The sequence below is a fragment of the Apaloderma vittatum genome, unplaced genomic scaffold, assembly GCF_000703405.1.
Source record: "Apaloderma vittatum isolate BGI_N311 unplaced genomic scaffold, ASM70340v1 scaffold6922, whole genome shotgun sequence".
Lineage (NCBI taxonomy): Eukaryota > Metazoa > Chordata > Aves > Trogoniformes > Trogonidae > Apaloderma > Apaloderma vittatum.
The window spans coordinates 14,346-27,593 of NW_009704075.1; the positions used below are offsets into that span (position 1 = coordinate 14,346).

The 13,248-nt window shown below is 49.1% G+C and overlaps 1 protein-coding gene across 1 annotated transcript in view; it reads left to right on the forward strand.

The window, feature by feature from the left end:
* SLC7A14 (solute carrier family 7, member 14) overlaps positions 1–13,248 on the forward strand; it is a 14,585-nt gene extending 1,337 nt beyond the window's left edge. Inside the window, 7 exon segments of the mRNA XM_009864886.1 lie at positions 4,690–4,780; positions 4,782–4,915; positions 5,637–5,854; positions 7,723–7,869; positions 8,862–9,070; positions 9,630–10,507; positions 12,926–13,248. Coding sequence (XP_009863188.1) covers positions 4,690–4,780; positions 4,782–4,915; positions 5,637–5,854; positions 7,723–7,869; positions 8,862–9,070; positions 9,630–10,507; positions 12,926–13,248 — 2,000 coding nt within the window.

Here is a 13,248-nt window from a genome sequence, read left to right on the forward strand (position 1 = left end):
CACCTCACTGACAGTCCTGCCTCCCCAGTGTCCCATCAGCCCCCAGTGACAAAGCAGCTCAGACACATTTACCGCTGGTTCAATCCAGAACAAGAGCTGAGAGTGTGCAGTGAGATCCAACGCTCATCTGAGATCCCAACACAACAAATGAACCAAACTGCCCGTGTTTTAACCAAGGCGGTGAAGAGCATCAATATCTTTATGCTTTTCTACTGCCTGCTTTTTCTCTCCTCTGCAACAGTTTTGCTGGCCGTGATGCAAACTACGAGCAAACAGAACCCGGGTGGGTCTCATCCATAAAAAACACCACACTGTCCTCCAGAAGAGGCTTTTTTACCCCAAACACGAGCCCTGCCCCGCAGCGGGGAGCTCTTCCCGCCTTCACCAACAGGAGCCCGCGCCGCTCCCCGCTCAGCTTTCATCTCCCCTTGCTTTTGTAGCCCTGGGAAAGTGTTTTGCGAAGGATGAGGTGTTTTGATAAGTCTCCTTGGCCAATTCCTCGCTTCATGGTTGACGCTGCTGCTGTTTGTAACAGCAATACGTTTTTGGCAAGTAAAACTGAGCAAAAGTGCAGGAGCTGGACAGGCTGTCAGGCTCACAGGGGATGTGATTTCAGCTCTCACATCACGGTCACTCGCAGTGTGCCAGGCACTGAGCTCAAGCAAGTGTGCATGGACAGATTCTAAGGAGTTTCTCATAGTTTTAAGGCCAGACGGAACCACTAGATCACCTGCTTTCCCTTGATGTATTGAAGATCACAGAGTCAGATCCCTGCACCAAGAGGTTTTTGGCTAAAACCGAAACCCTTCCAGAAAGCCATTCGGCTCCCCTGGGACAAAGCCCCACCAGGCAGGTCCCGCGGGTGGGAAACACCTCCACACTGTTTAGCCTGGCTTCAGATAGGAATTTTTCTAATTTCATCTACCCGTCAAATTCCAGTTATGCCTTCCCCCAGGTTTAAGCAATATGTGTCCTGTCAGAGTACTTACAGACATAGTATAATCGATTAAACTGATAAATTAAATGAAATCAATCTCCTTCATTGCATCACTGAAAGGCCTTTTATTCACCTCTCAGACAAAAGCTTTTGCCCAACCTGCCCCCACAAAGCCTCCAGCACAAGGGACGCCGTGAGCTCCCTCCATCAGCTGCGACCGCCGGGATTCCCCACTCTCACCCCCATGTCTGACCAAAACCTTTTCTTGGCAAAATATCAGCAGTTCTTACCCAACCCCATTACCCACTCCACAGCCTTTTCCACCAGCCACAAGTCCTGCCTTTAGTGGTCTTTTTTCCTAAAGTAACACAACCTCATTGATGGCATTTTGCAAACCCCTTACTGTCAGCTCAGACAAGGGTCAGGCCCTCCCCCACGATGGTTACCAGTGTGGGGTGGCTTTCTTTGCCACGCAGCCCCATAGGCTTTGGCGTCAGGCTGTGCTAGGAAAGAAAAACTTCTCCCGCAGGAACCGCTACAAGATGGGATGGAGATTTTAAGCATCAAGGCACACAGTTTTGGAAGATGCTGCCATGCTCTTACCTGGTACTCATGCAGAAACAGGCTCAGCAACATGCAGGGTGGACAATGGTGGAGCAGGGAAGAGCTGAGCATGTGCTTCAGGTGCTGCAGGGCAAGGGCCAGGATGAGGGTCTCCAGCTGCAGTTGATAATCAGCTGCTGGGGTGGTGCCGGAGGGATGGGAGTCCTTTTTGTCAGGCAGTTTTCTTTATGGAGCTGCCTTTTATGTACCTGCACACAGCAATTATGAAACACAAAGGATAGGCTCAGTGGCTTGCTGAAAATAGGATTTGGCTGCATACCTGCCCTGATAAATTGGCTGCTCTTGGCTAACAAAGGATGGTCCCTCTGGATTACTTGCGCGGGAGCATGAATTAATTGGTGTTACCTCCAGTGCTGCTGGAAGGCCCCTCCCTGAAGGCTTGTTTCACCTGAAACATCTCTCCCATCGAGCCAATGCCCCATGGGATGTCTCATGATATCCACGCGGCCTCGTAGCAGGCGGCAGTGGAAGGGTCAGCCTCCACACCAGAGCCATCACCACCACCCTGGCACACCCAAAGCAAGGCAGCAGCCAGGAGGGTGCGCTGAGCTGCGGTGCCTAAACCTGAAAAGTGGGCGTTTGTAGATGGGATCTTGGAAGGGACAATGTCATGGACCAAACTGTTCAGCTGTGTTTATGTCCTTTTGAATAATGTCAATAACTGCATAATTACAGCAGCGTAATGTTGCCACACCAGTTACACAGTGTAGCTGATACTCGAGGAAAAGAAATGGCCTTCTGCAAAAAGACTGCGTTTTCCAAACAACCACCATGTTGGTTTGTTTTCTGCAGAAACTTGCAAACACTCTTGACTGGAGGGAGAAAAAAACCAAATCTCTCTCCAAATTCAAGGAGTTGTGGCAAGGAGAGTGTCCCAGCCCCTGCTTGCAGCCCTGAGATTAGTGAGATAAAATATACACCCTAATAAACTATGATTTTATCTGCACCCAGATAAAATCTGCATCCTAAGAAATTATGATATGGAACTATGTTTCTGATGGAGGACCTGTAGCATGGCAAAGCAAAGTGATTTAATTAAAGCCACCCAGTACGGCCAGTGGCAGTCAGGGATAGATGGCAGACCGTGCATCACCTGTCCCCCAGACTGGGGACTGCATGCTGTGACAGAAAGTAGTTTATTTTCTTAAAATATGCTTATATCTAATGCCGATATCCACGATGTGTTTCTGTACGCAATGCACGGTGAAAGATTACTTTTCCATTTTGGGATCCTAGTGGAGTAATTGAAAACTCAAACAGTTGACACGTATTAACATCTTTGCTTTGCCACTATCACTCTGTATCAATAACGATCGTCTTTAAGCCTTATCTTGTCACTGGCTAAAAGTAGAGCTGCCTCCAAGAAAGATTATATGATTTTTTTAGGTCATCAGAGAGAGAAACTAGATACTTGTCCCCACCACAGCACCTGTTTCATAAATCATTCAGGCCTGGAGTTATCTGTGAATGTCTTACCTTTGCCGTGCACATGCATTTTTCATCAGCTTTGAATAACGACTGTCGGCAGGGCTGGATGATGGGCATGTCTTGCTGCTCCTGCTGTTGGGCCTGCTTTACAGAAACCAAGTTTTGAAGAGTCCCATTGCAGAAGACTGCCAGCATCGTGCATGCAAGTTAAACCGTGAACCGAATATAAAGAATCCTCCAACACCAAGAGACGAAGCACCTCCAAATTCAGCTTAAGGATTCAATAACTCTGTGTTTGTACTGTGTAAAAACTGCACTTACAGTAAGAGCAGCGAGCTCGTAACGTTTTTATAAATTATTCATTCCTCTCTCTATACTGAACTGATTGCAAATTTGAAGCAATTACTATCTTCTAAATGGAGAATAGTAGATGATAAAGAACTCAATAATTACTACATGTTTACACAACGGTAATAACTCAGGCTGCAGTGTGCCCTTCCAGCACTTGTTCTAACTAATGTTTGGGGAATTTATGACTAAGTCCATCCATTCCTCTTAAATAAAAGCTAATGATTGTTTTAAGGCAGCAATGTGTCAGGGTCAGGTTTTTATTAAAAAGTGTCCTGACACAGTAAATACGTCAGGAATTTGGAAAGTGTTGAAGCCTACTGAAATCTCCTCCCAAACAGTTCCAGTTAAATCCTCCTTTTTGCTTTGCTTTTCTCATTCTGCAAAGTCAGTTTTGCAACTGTGCTTCAGAATGAGACTCACATGTAACATTTTTAAGTGTTTAAAAAACTTACGTTCTCTGTGTAAGGTAGCTTCAAACTCCTCTTACATGGCTGAGGAGAGCAGGGATGATCAGGACGATGCTCATGCCTGGATCTGCAATAACAAAAACGGGTGTTTGGAGATTGCACAGTCAGGGCAGGGAGAGGTGTAGCCTTGTGGGAGCCCTCCTGTGGTACCTTGCTCCAGGCTGAAGCTGGGCAACACTGGTCCAGGATCCCATGCAAGGCCTGTAACCATCCCTGACCTCTTTGTGCCCCACAAGGCTCTGGAGAAACCCAAACACTGTCCTCTGGCAGGTCTCACTGTAACCACTTTTCCCTGGCAAACCCCAGGGCTATGATGGATTCTGCAGCCAGAATCGCTGGGAGCTTCTCAGAATATTCATACCACACATAAAACACTGGATAAAATCCCAGGGAGAATTACAAAAATCATATTACAGTGTCATTCTTGGATGGGGAAAAGAGATATCTATCACCATTAAAGCTACTGCAGGGAAACAGGGCTCCAAGGACCATACCACCAGTGTCGCCAGGTTTTTTTCCTTGTGCATGAACCCCCCTCCCAGCTTTGGTTTTGTGTCGGGGCATACTCTGCAGCTGGCCATGCTGGAAGGTCCCACATCAGAGGCACACACCTCTGAAAAGGCTCTTCTGTAATGGGCTGGAAAGGTTTGGCTACTTTGAACTGTGTATCCTCAAAGAGAAGAAGCATCACATCTTGATTTTAATAGGAAAACGGGCTGTTTATTCAGCCAGACGATTAGGGAGGGAGGTCACCATGGACTCCTAAGATGACCACAGCCCTGAGCCCTTTCTGGCACTTCTAGGCAGGTGAGACCAAGGCTGTTTTACTTCTCCCTTTTCCAGGCACGTTTTCCTTATGTCGTTTTGTATTTTTCTCAACAGGCGTTTGCTACGCTGAGTTTGGCGTGCGGGTCCCCAAGACCACGGGCTCTGCCTACACCTACAGCTACGTGACGGTGGGGGAGTTCGTGGCATAGGAACCTCATCCTGGAGTACCTGATTGGCACAGCCGCGGGTGCCAGCGCCCTCAGCAGCATGTTCGACTCGTTGGCCAACCACACCATCAGCCGCTGGATGATCAACAGCGTCGGGACGTTGAACGGACTAGGTGAGTCACGCCGTGCATAGCTCCCTGCGTTAATTAGGGTAACTGGAAGCTCGTTAGAAGTCAGACAGGGATATTAGGCTTCATTCATTATTTACCATCCGTCTGCCTCTGGTACTTTGCGGTCTGGTTCGCAGATGAGATTCGGGGAGGGGGGAAGGGGGGATACAGGATACTTCAAGCCCTTTTGGGATGAGCTGGTGTTTAGAAGAATAAGGACCCAGAAAAATCAGCTGAACGTCAGAGGCTAATGACCATGCAGGAGGATTTCACCCAGTGCAAGCACCCTGCTTGGACCCGTTAAGGCACAGCAGAGCCTTGTTGGAGAGTTCAAGCTGGTGTCTGCAACACTGCCATGGAGAAATTCAGAACTTTGATGGTCCTGTATGACCAGCAGTGCCAGCAACAGTCCATGATTCCTACCAGTAAGTAAACCAGCTAGCTGTCCTGTGCCTGTGTCATGAAAACTTAATGTTTGATTTTTAATTAGTACCTGGCAGATACATGTTATGCAAACCTGGGTCTCGATCCTTTGTTTGCTGCCCTCCCAAAACTTCTAACACTGTCTTGAGGCGTCAAGATTTATCACTTCAATAAAATAGCTTTAGCCAGTAGAGGCAGACACATCTGCAGACCACCTTTACTGTGAGACCAAGAAGTTCTGCAGAGCCTCAGGGTCTGAAAAGCATATTTTAAAGCCTCACACCTCTTGTCTCCTACCCAGGGAAAGGAGAGGAGTCCTACCCTGACCTTCTTGCTCTGGTCATTGCTGTCATTGTCACCATCATCGTGGCCATGGGGGTGAAGAATTCGGTGGGGCTGAACAACGTGCTCAATGTCATTAACCTGGTAGTCTGGATCTTCATCATGATTGCTGGTCTCTTCTATATCAAAGGTGACAACTGGTCCGAAGGGCAATTCCTGCCGTTTGGATGGCCGGGGGTAAGTCCTGGGTACACGGAGGGGCACACAGCACCAAAGCAGAGCCACCCACCTGCCACACACTCAGCTTTGCTCACAGCACTACTCGTACCCTACTTACACAGCACTCCTCAAATCTCAACCCTGCTTAACCCACCTGTGCTTTGGCCAGGGACCTCCAACTTCCACCGCTGCTTGGATCCACCCACCCTTGGCCCACCAAACCTGAGGAGTACATAAATGCTTTGCCTGTTATCTCCTGCCACCTCTTAGAATAAAGTTCTCTTCCTGGAGAGACAAACTCCACGTGAAAGTAGACCCCAGGAAATGCCACTAATTGCCAGGCCATGGAGTGAAATGCGGTGGCCGCCCGAGACAGGGTGCTCAGGAGGAGCTGGCTCAGCCTCCGTCGACGGGGAGATACTTGTGTTGGCTGGTTTTCAACAACAATGTTCTCAAGCATTTGTTTTGAGCACTTCATAATGCCACCTGCCAGTACTTATTTTGTGGATGTTCCCTCAAATCTTACTGAGAATTTGGACATATTTGGCTTTTTTAGCTTGCTTGCACTGGTTTTTATCCAAGGATGAACAGAGACTGAAAATATCTCAGCTGGCCTAAACCCAGGATAATTCCTCAGATTTACACTGCTCAACTCCATCAGGGTTTTGTGCAGAAAAATAAGCAAGAAAGTAAAGTAAACCAAGAATCTCGATTATTGAAAGGGTCCCAAGCTGTCACACAGTCCCTGCACCTCCCTTCAGTAAATCAATACCTGTCTGCCAGAGAACAATGTGAGGAGAGGAGCACTGAGGCCCATTGGAGAGCAGAGGTCGTATTTACTTCTGGATTGTGCTTGATGTTTTATGCCATACAATAGGAATGAAAAAAAGAAAACAGAAAATAGCTGATTTGCTTTAACTCACCCCTCCAAATACCTCCTGGCAAAAATGCGGATTTTTAAAACATACATAACAAAAGCATATCAAAATCAATAGAGTCTTCCCAACCCTATCAGCTGGTTGTTTGTCTCCCAAATTGCTTGTAAAAGTAAATCCACCACAGCACAACTGTGAGATCCCCAGGAGCATAGGGGCTACTTCACCCCATCACTAGACAGCTGGGATGACAGCGATGGGATGGACATGTGGTACCCAGCTAGGTACCCAGGTACATGTGAGGGTTTTACAACCGCGGATAAGCTCACTCACAGCCACACAGTGTTTGACCTGCTTCAGCGTTTCTTCCCTATAAACGTCCTTGCTAATATTGTATTTCTTAAAAAATCACGTTACAAAAAATAACCAAACAGTACAAATAATTCCTCATCCAAGTGCTCCAACGCGTGCTTCTAACCTGTCTGCAGCTTCCAAGCAAAACAGAGGTTGTTTGGAAAGCGGCGCACATCTGATTGCTGCTGCTCTCTCCTGCTTCCTCTGCTAGCGGATCCTGCTGCCACATGAGACATCTTGCTAAGATGAAACGTGTAAACATGCTCCAAATCCCTACTAAGATAAACGGATTTGGGGTGGAGGATTGCAAAAGCAAACCTGGAATTGGTTGATTGTCTCTTCTGTCGCTGCCAGGATCTCCCAGCAGATTGGGGCAGAGGTTTGTGGCTCACCACGAGCGAGCTGCAGATGCCTGCAGTGACTCAGGCCAACACACTGAAACCTTTTCCCTCGACCAGATCACGGAGTTAGGGGTCTTCCCAGGGTCAGTGCCCAGGTGGGAATGCCCAGCTCTGTATGTGCACCCCCTGATCTGCCCCCGCTCACCCTTTGGCTCAGATACGGCAGAAGTGGGCTCCTTCATCTCGGCTCAGCTCCCTCGCCCTGGCTGGGTGCCAGCCTCCCTCCTGGCACTCAGACGCTCCATCCTCCACGCAGGTGCTCAAAGGGGCTGCGACGTGTTTCTATGCCTTCATTGGCTTTGACATCATCGCTACCACCGGAGAAGAAGCAAAGAATCCCAACACCTCCATCCCTTACGCCATCACGGCCTCGCTCGTCACGTGCTTGACAGCTTATGTGTCTGTAAGTACTAGCTATATGTACATAAGTGTACATAAATATATATGCAAGCATATATATATATTTAAAAAATAAAAGAAAAAATAGCACGTCCAGGCTCATGTCCCCTCCTCATGAGCACAGGTGCCAGTCTGACACTTAGACTAGGGCCCTTTGTTTGGTGGGAACTGATGTTTCTGTGTCACTGCAGTGTCCTGCGGAGGCTCTCCTCAGTCCCAGCCTGGTTTGTCTCCAGGCTCCTGTCACCCTGCTGAGATCCCTCTAATGGCTGCAGGGGAGATGACAGCAGTCGTTTTGGGGTTTTTTAACTCATGCCTCATCCCCATCCAAAGCCATTTTTGCATCAAGAAGGAGCAGCAGGATTCCAGCAACCTTTCTCTGTGTTTTTGGGCAAAGCAGCACTGCCTCTGCTGGAGATAAGGGAGACGATCCAAGTGAGGGGGAGGATAGGCAGGGATGTCCACAAGAGAGAGATATCCAGCTGTTCTGCACCCCAATAAATGCATGTCTGTACTCCGGGATTTTCCCCATAAAAGAGCAAAATTGAGTCACGATGGAGAAAAAATATGGTTCTGGTTATTTCAAAGAAATTCACCTCTCCTGCAGCATGGCAGGCTTCCCTCAAAACTGATTTCTCGCTGGCTCAAACAGGATCAGAGTGTTGCCCCAGGCAATGCCATCTGGTTTGGGTCTGTCCATGGGGAGCGCGTGACCCGGGCAGTGCTGTCCCCACACAAGAACGTGGCCACAGCGAGTGTTACTGACCCCACCGAGTCCCACCAGCCTCCTGCACCACCGCTGCGGCAAGGTTCAATGCGTCGCCTTGTTGCCTTTAGAGGCCTCCCCTGTAGCATTTTACATCCCCTCCACAGGCAACATAGGGATATAAGCCCAAATAGACTTGAAAATTTTTGGCTTTCCAGTCACTGAGACACAGCTCCTGTGCCCTGCAAATCCCCATCTGACCAGTGTCCTGTTCTCCTCACCTTCCCCAGGTGAGCATCATCCTCACGCTGATGGTGCCTTATGATGCCATCGACACCGAGTCCCCGCTGATGGAAATGTTCGTGGTCCATGGTTTCTATGTGGCCAAGTTCATTGTTGCCATCGGGTCCGTGGCCGGGCTCACCGTCAGCTTGCTGGGCTCCCTCTTCCCAATGCCAAGAGTCATTTACGCCATGGCTGGTGACGGGCTGCTCTTCAGGTCAGTCATGCCAATGTTGGCATTTATTTTTTCTGCTTTGTGACCCAGAGGGGAAACATTCTGGGAGGGACGGGGACTGTCCTGCACCCTGACAGCCCGGTGCCATCCTTGCAGAGAGCAGCAGGCATGCACAGGCTCAGTGTCTGCAGAACAGGGCACACACCAAAGCAGAATCCAGGAGGAAAAAATTCAGGGGAGATCTGTGCAAAAAAAAAAATCTCATTTGGTGCTGGTACCTAGAGATCCATCTTATGGGAGGATGAGCATTTAATTCAAGAATTACTTGCAAAGAAGAGCAGCTTATACTCTTAAAATCTTGGCATTTATTTGCAAATGTCCAAGTGCCCATTTCAGAGCCAGTTAGACCCAGATCTAACTCCAAATCCAATCTCAGCAATATTTCCAGTCCCTGACTGTCAGCAGTCTAAGTACCAAAAAGCAACACGAGCTGAAGGGATCACAGCTCTGAGCCTGGCCCCTCCACCCAAACAAGGGTTACTGCGACAGGGAACCACTGCCATCTGCAATTCTAACCTTGTGCAAATGTTTCATCCTCCAGATTTTTATCCCACGTCAGTTCTTACACAGAAACTCCCGTAGTGGCTTGCATCGTCTCCGGATTCCTGGCAGCGCTGCTCTCCTTGCTGGTCAGCCTGAGGGACCTGATAGAAATGATGTCCATCGGCACGCTCCTCGCCTACACGTTGGTCTCCGTCTGTGTCCTGCTCCTCCGATACCAGCCCGAGAGTGACATCGATGGCTTCGTCAAATTCCTCTCCGAGGAGCACACCAAGAAGAAGGAGGGCATCCTGGCTGACTGCGAGAAGGAAGCGTGCTCCCCGGGGAGCGAAGGTGAAGAGTTTGCTGGCCCACCGACCAACACGTGTGGGGCAAAAAATCTGCCGTCGCTGGGGGATAACGAGATGCTAATTGGTAAATCTGATAAATCCACCTACAACGTGAATCACCCCAATTACGGCACGGTCGACATGACTTCAGGGATAGAGGCAGACGAGTCTGAGAACATCTACCTCATCAAGCTGAAGAAGTTGATCGGCCCTCGCTACTACACAATGAGGATCCACCTCGGATTGCCGGGGAAAATGGATCGCCCCACGGCAGCCACCGGCCACACCGTCACCACCTGTGTGCTCCTCCTATTCGTCCTGATGTTCATCTTCTGCTCCTTCATCATTTTTGGGGCAGACTACATCTCCGAGCAGAGCTGGTGGGCTGTCCTCCTCGTTGTGCTGATGATCCTGCTTATCGCCGTGCTGGTGTTTGTGATCTTGCAGCAGCCAGAAAATCCCAAGAAGCTGCCCTACATGGCACCTTGTCTCCCCTTTGTCCCTGCCTTTGCTATGCTGGTGAATATCTATCTCATGCTGAAGCTCTCCACAGTCACGTGGATTCGATTTGCTGTCTGGTGTTTTGTGGGTGAGTCCCAGATTCATTTATTTCAATTTTTTAACCGACACTCTTTTGAAAGGCTGTTAATAATTACTTCCCTAATTAGAGAGCTTAGGCTGATGCTTCTTCAGCTGGGATATACCCAGTCCTTTGCATTTGCCCCTAATCATCCAGAAGTTCTTAGAAACCTTGGTTAATCAAGCCCCTGAACCATAGTTAAATGGAAAATCACACCTCCAGAAAATGTCAGTTTGATGGAAGTAAACTGCTCTATGCAAAGGTGGCACTTTTGATGAGTCTTTGGATGCAAAGTAAGTGGGTTCTGGAAATGACTTCGTAGGCAGGTTTCTTGCAGAATTCTGCCTGCTTTCTTGCTATTTCACCCACTCGAGCTCTCCAGCAGCCCACACCAAAATCTCAGCACTGCGTTTCTAAAGCCCAGAGCTGCCCAGTCCCAGCAGCCCTGTGAGAGACAGAGCCAAGAGATCTGTGGACTGTATCTCATTTTCTTGGTCTAAGTCCTTAACTCAGTCCTTAACAAGATCCCTGGGAGGATCTTGGGATTCACAGGCTTTCTTGTAGACCTTTTTTTGCCAAATCTAGGTTTCCTGGCACGGAGCCATGAGCCTGGCACATTTGTAGTTTTGCTTCCTTTGCACTGCAGCCCACTTAGGCCACAGACCCAAGAGAAAAAGAGCAGCTCTCGTAGCTCCTTCTGAAGACTCTCAAGTCTGCACGATAGAGAACTGGAGCGACAAGACAATATCAAACCAAGGACTCTTTACAGAGAAATAATAACCCTATGAGTAAACATATATATTGCAGCAGCCCACAGGAGCCCCAGTTCCAGACAACAGACCCTGAGCATGGTGCCAGCACCCAAAAGAAGCATCCCTGGCCAAGTGTCCCACCAGCAGCCCTCCCTTTTGGTAGCAGAGTTCACGGTCCTGGGTTGAGAGGGAGAAAGTAGTGGGGAAAGAGAATGAGGATTATAGTCAGCTGTCATCTCCTGCAAAGGTAGGAGTCATCCACCACACCAGGCTCAGCAGCCTTTGTGCTTTTCTCAGGTGCCACCTGACATGTGTAGATGTTTGAACTCATTTGGCAGAGCCAGAAGATGGACATGGACAAACCTTGGACCTCCCTCTGGTGTCTCAGATTGTTTATAGTAGTCTTGTGGTTTCCACTCTTTGGGCAGAGGCTGTTACCATGGGTTTGGACCATTTTGCCGGTCCTTCTTTTGCTTCAGGGTGAGAACTGCAAGTATCCTGAGTCGGTCCTGCACAACTGAGGTCCCACAGCAAAGCCCCATGTCTGAGAGTCCCCTAACCCGAAGCCGAGCTGTTGGGCAGTAGCTGCCACATGCACTCTTTGGGCTGGAGAAGACATACTCCGTGATCTTTTTGGCCCTCAAAGGCAACAGATGAAGCTGCGAATCCAGGGAAAGCCCTTCTACCTGGAAGCAAAAATTACTGCAAAGCATCAATTTAATCTCCTGTGATTAAATAATTTCTCCTCTGGGTACATCGACACCTCTTCAGCTGTGACCAATGGCAACAAGTCAATTAAGCTACTCCGTTAAGGTGTGATGGATTCCACCGATCCCACCCAGGGCTGCTCACCTGTTGCAGGAGGCACATCCTATTTGTTTTTCCCCTAGAGATATGTGGTCCTGCCACACAGATTCTGGTTTTCACCTCAGTGAAGGCCAGTGAGGCCAACTCTATGGCCAGTCCATGGCACGCAGAGAAGTCTGTGTTTCTCTATGCACGTGTCTGGGATAGGTTAATCCCAGGATCCACTGGACATCAGATCTCAGATACATTTGCTTCTGTGGAAAGCGTTGGTGTGAGAAGGTGAGATTGTGTAGGGCTAGAGGGAGAAGATGAAATGAAACCCCTGAGGGGAGGAGAACATGTTTCAAAGATGGTTTGACACCAAATACACTCATCCTGACAACTCTGGGGCACACAGAGCTGTGAGCACCACCAGCAGGAGAGAGACTGCAAGAGTGAGAAATCTCCAGAGAGAAGAGGGTAGCCGGGAGGGTAACGGGGTGGAGATGAGGGTCCTTGGCGGTTGGGAGCCTTCATGCATCTGCAGGGAACTGCTGTCCCACCTGACCTGCAGATGGAACAAGGAGGTGGACAGCAGTGATCCCAGCTGATATTTAAAACACTCAGCCCTCAGGTCACAGATGGCGACCTAAAAACACAATCTGGACAGCTTCAAAAACCAGACATCAACTACAACATACACTAGCTTAAAAAATAAAGATATATCTACCTACACTTAACCCTCATCAGCTGGAGCCAGCCTGGTGCTGGGTGGGAGGAGGCTGATGGTGAGCGGAGCTGGGTCCCTGACTCAACCCTGATGTGGATTTTGGGGGGCAGGTGCTATTTTGGGGCATGGCTCCAATCCTCTCCCTCTTGCCCACCACAGGTCTGCTCATCTACTTTGGCTACGGGATGTGGAACAGCACGCTGGAGATCAGCGCCCGGGAGGAGGCCCTCCACCAGAGCACCTACCAGCGCTACGACGTGGACGTCGACCCCTTCTCTGTGGATGACGGCTTCTCCTATGCTACTGAGGGTGAGGGTTACCCAGGCTGGGGTCCCTCTGAGGACAAGGGATTCTCGTACCAGCAAATGGCGGGAGCAAAGGAAAGCCATCGGACAAGTAGCAGATCGAAAAGCAAAGGCAGGCACAAACCGCCGTCGGAGGCTCTCATCGCCAACGATGAGTTGGACTACTCGCCTGAGTAG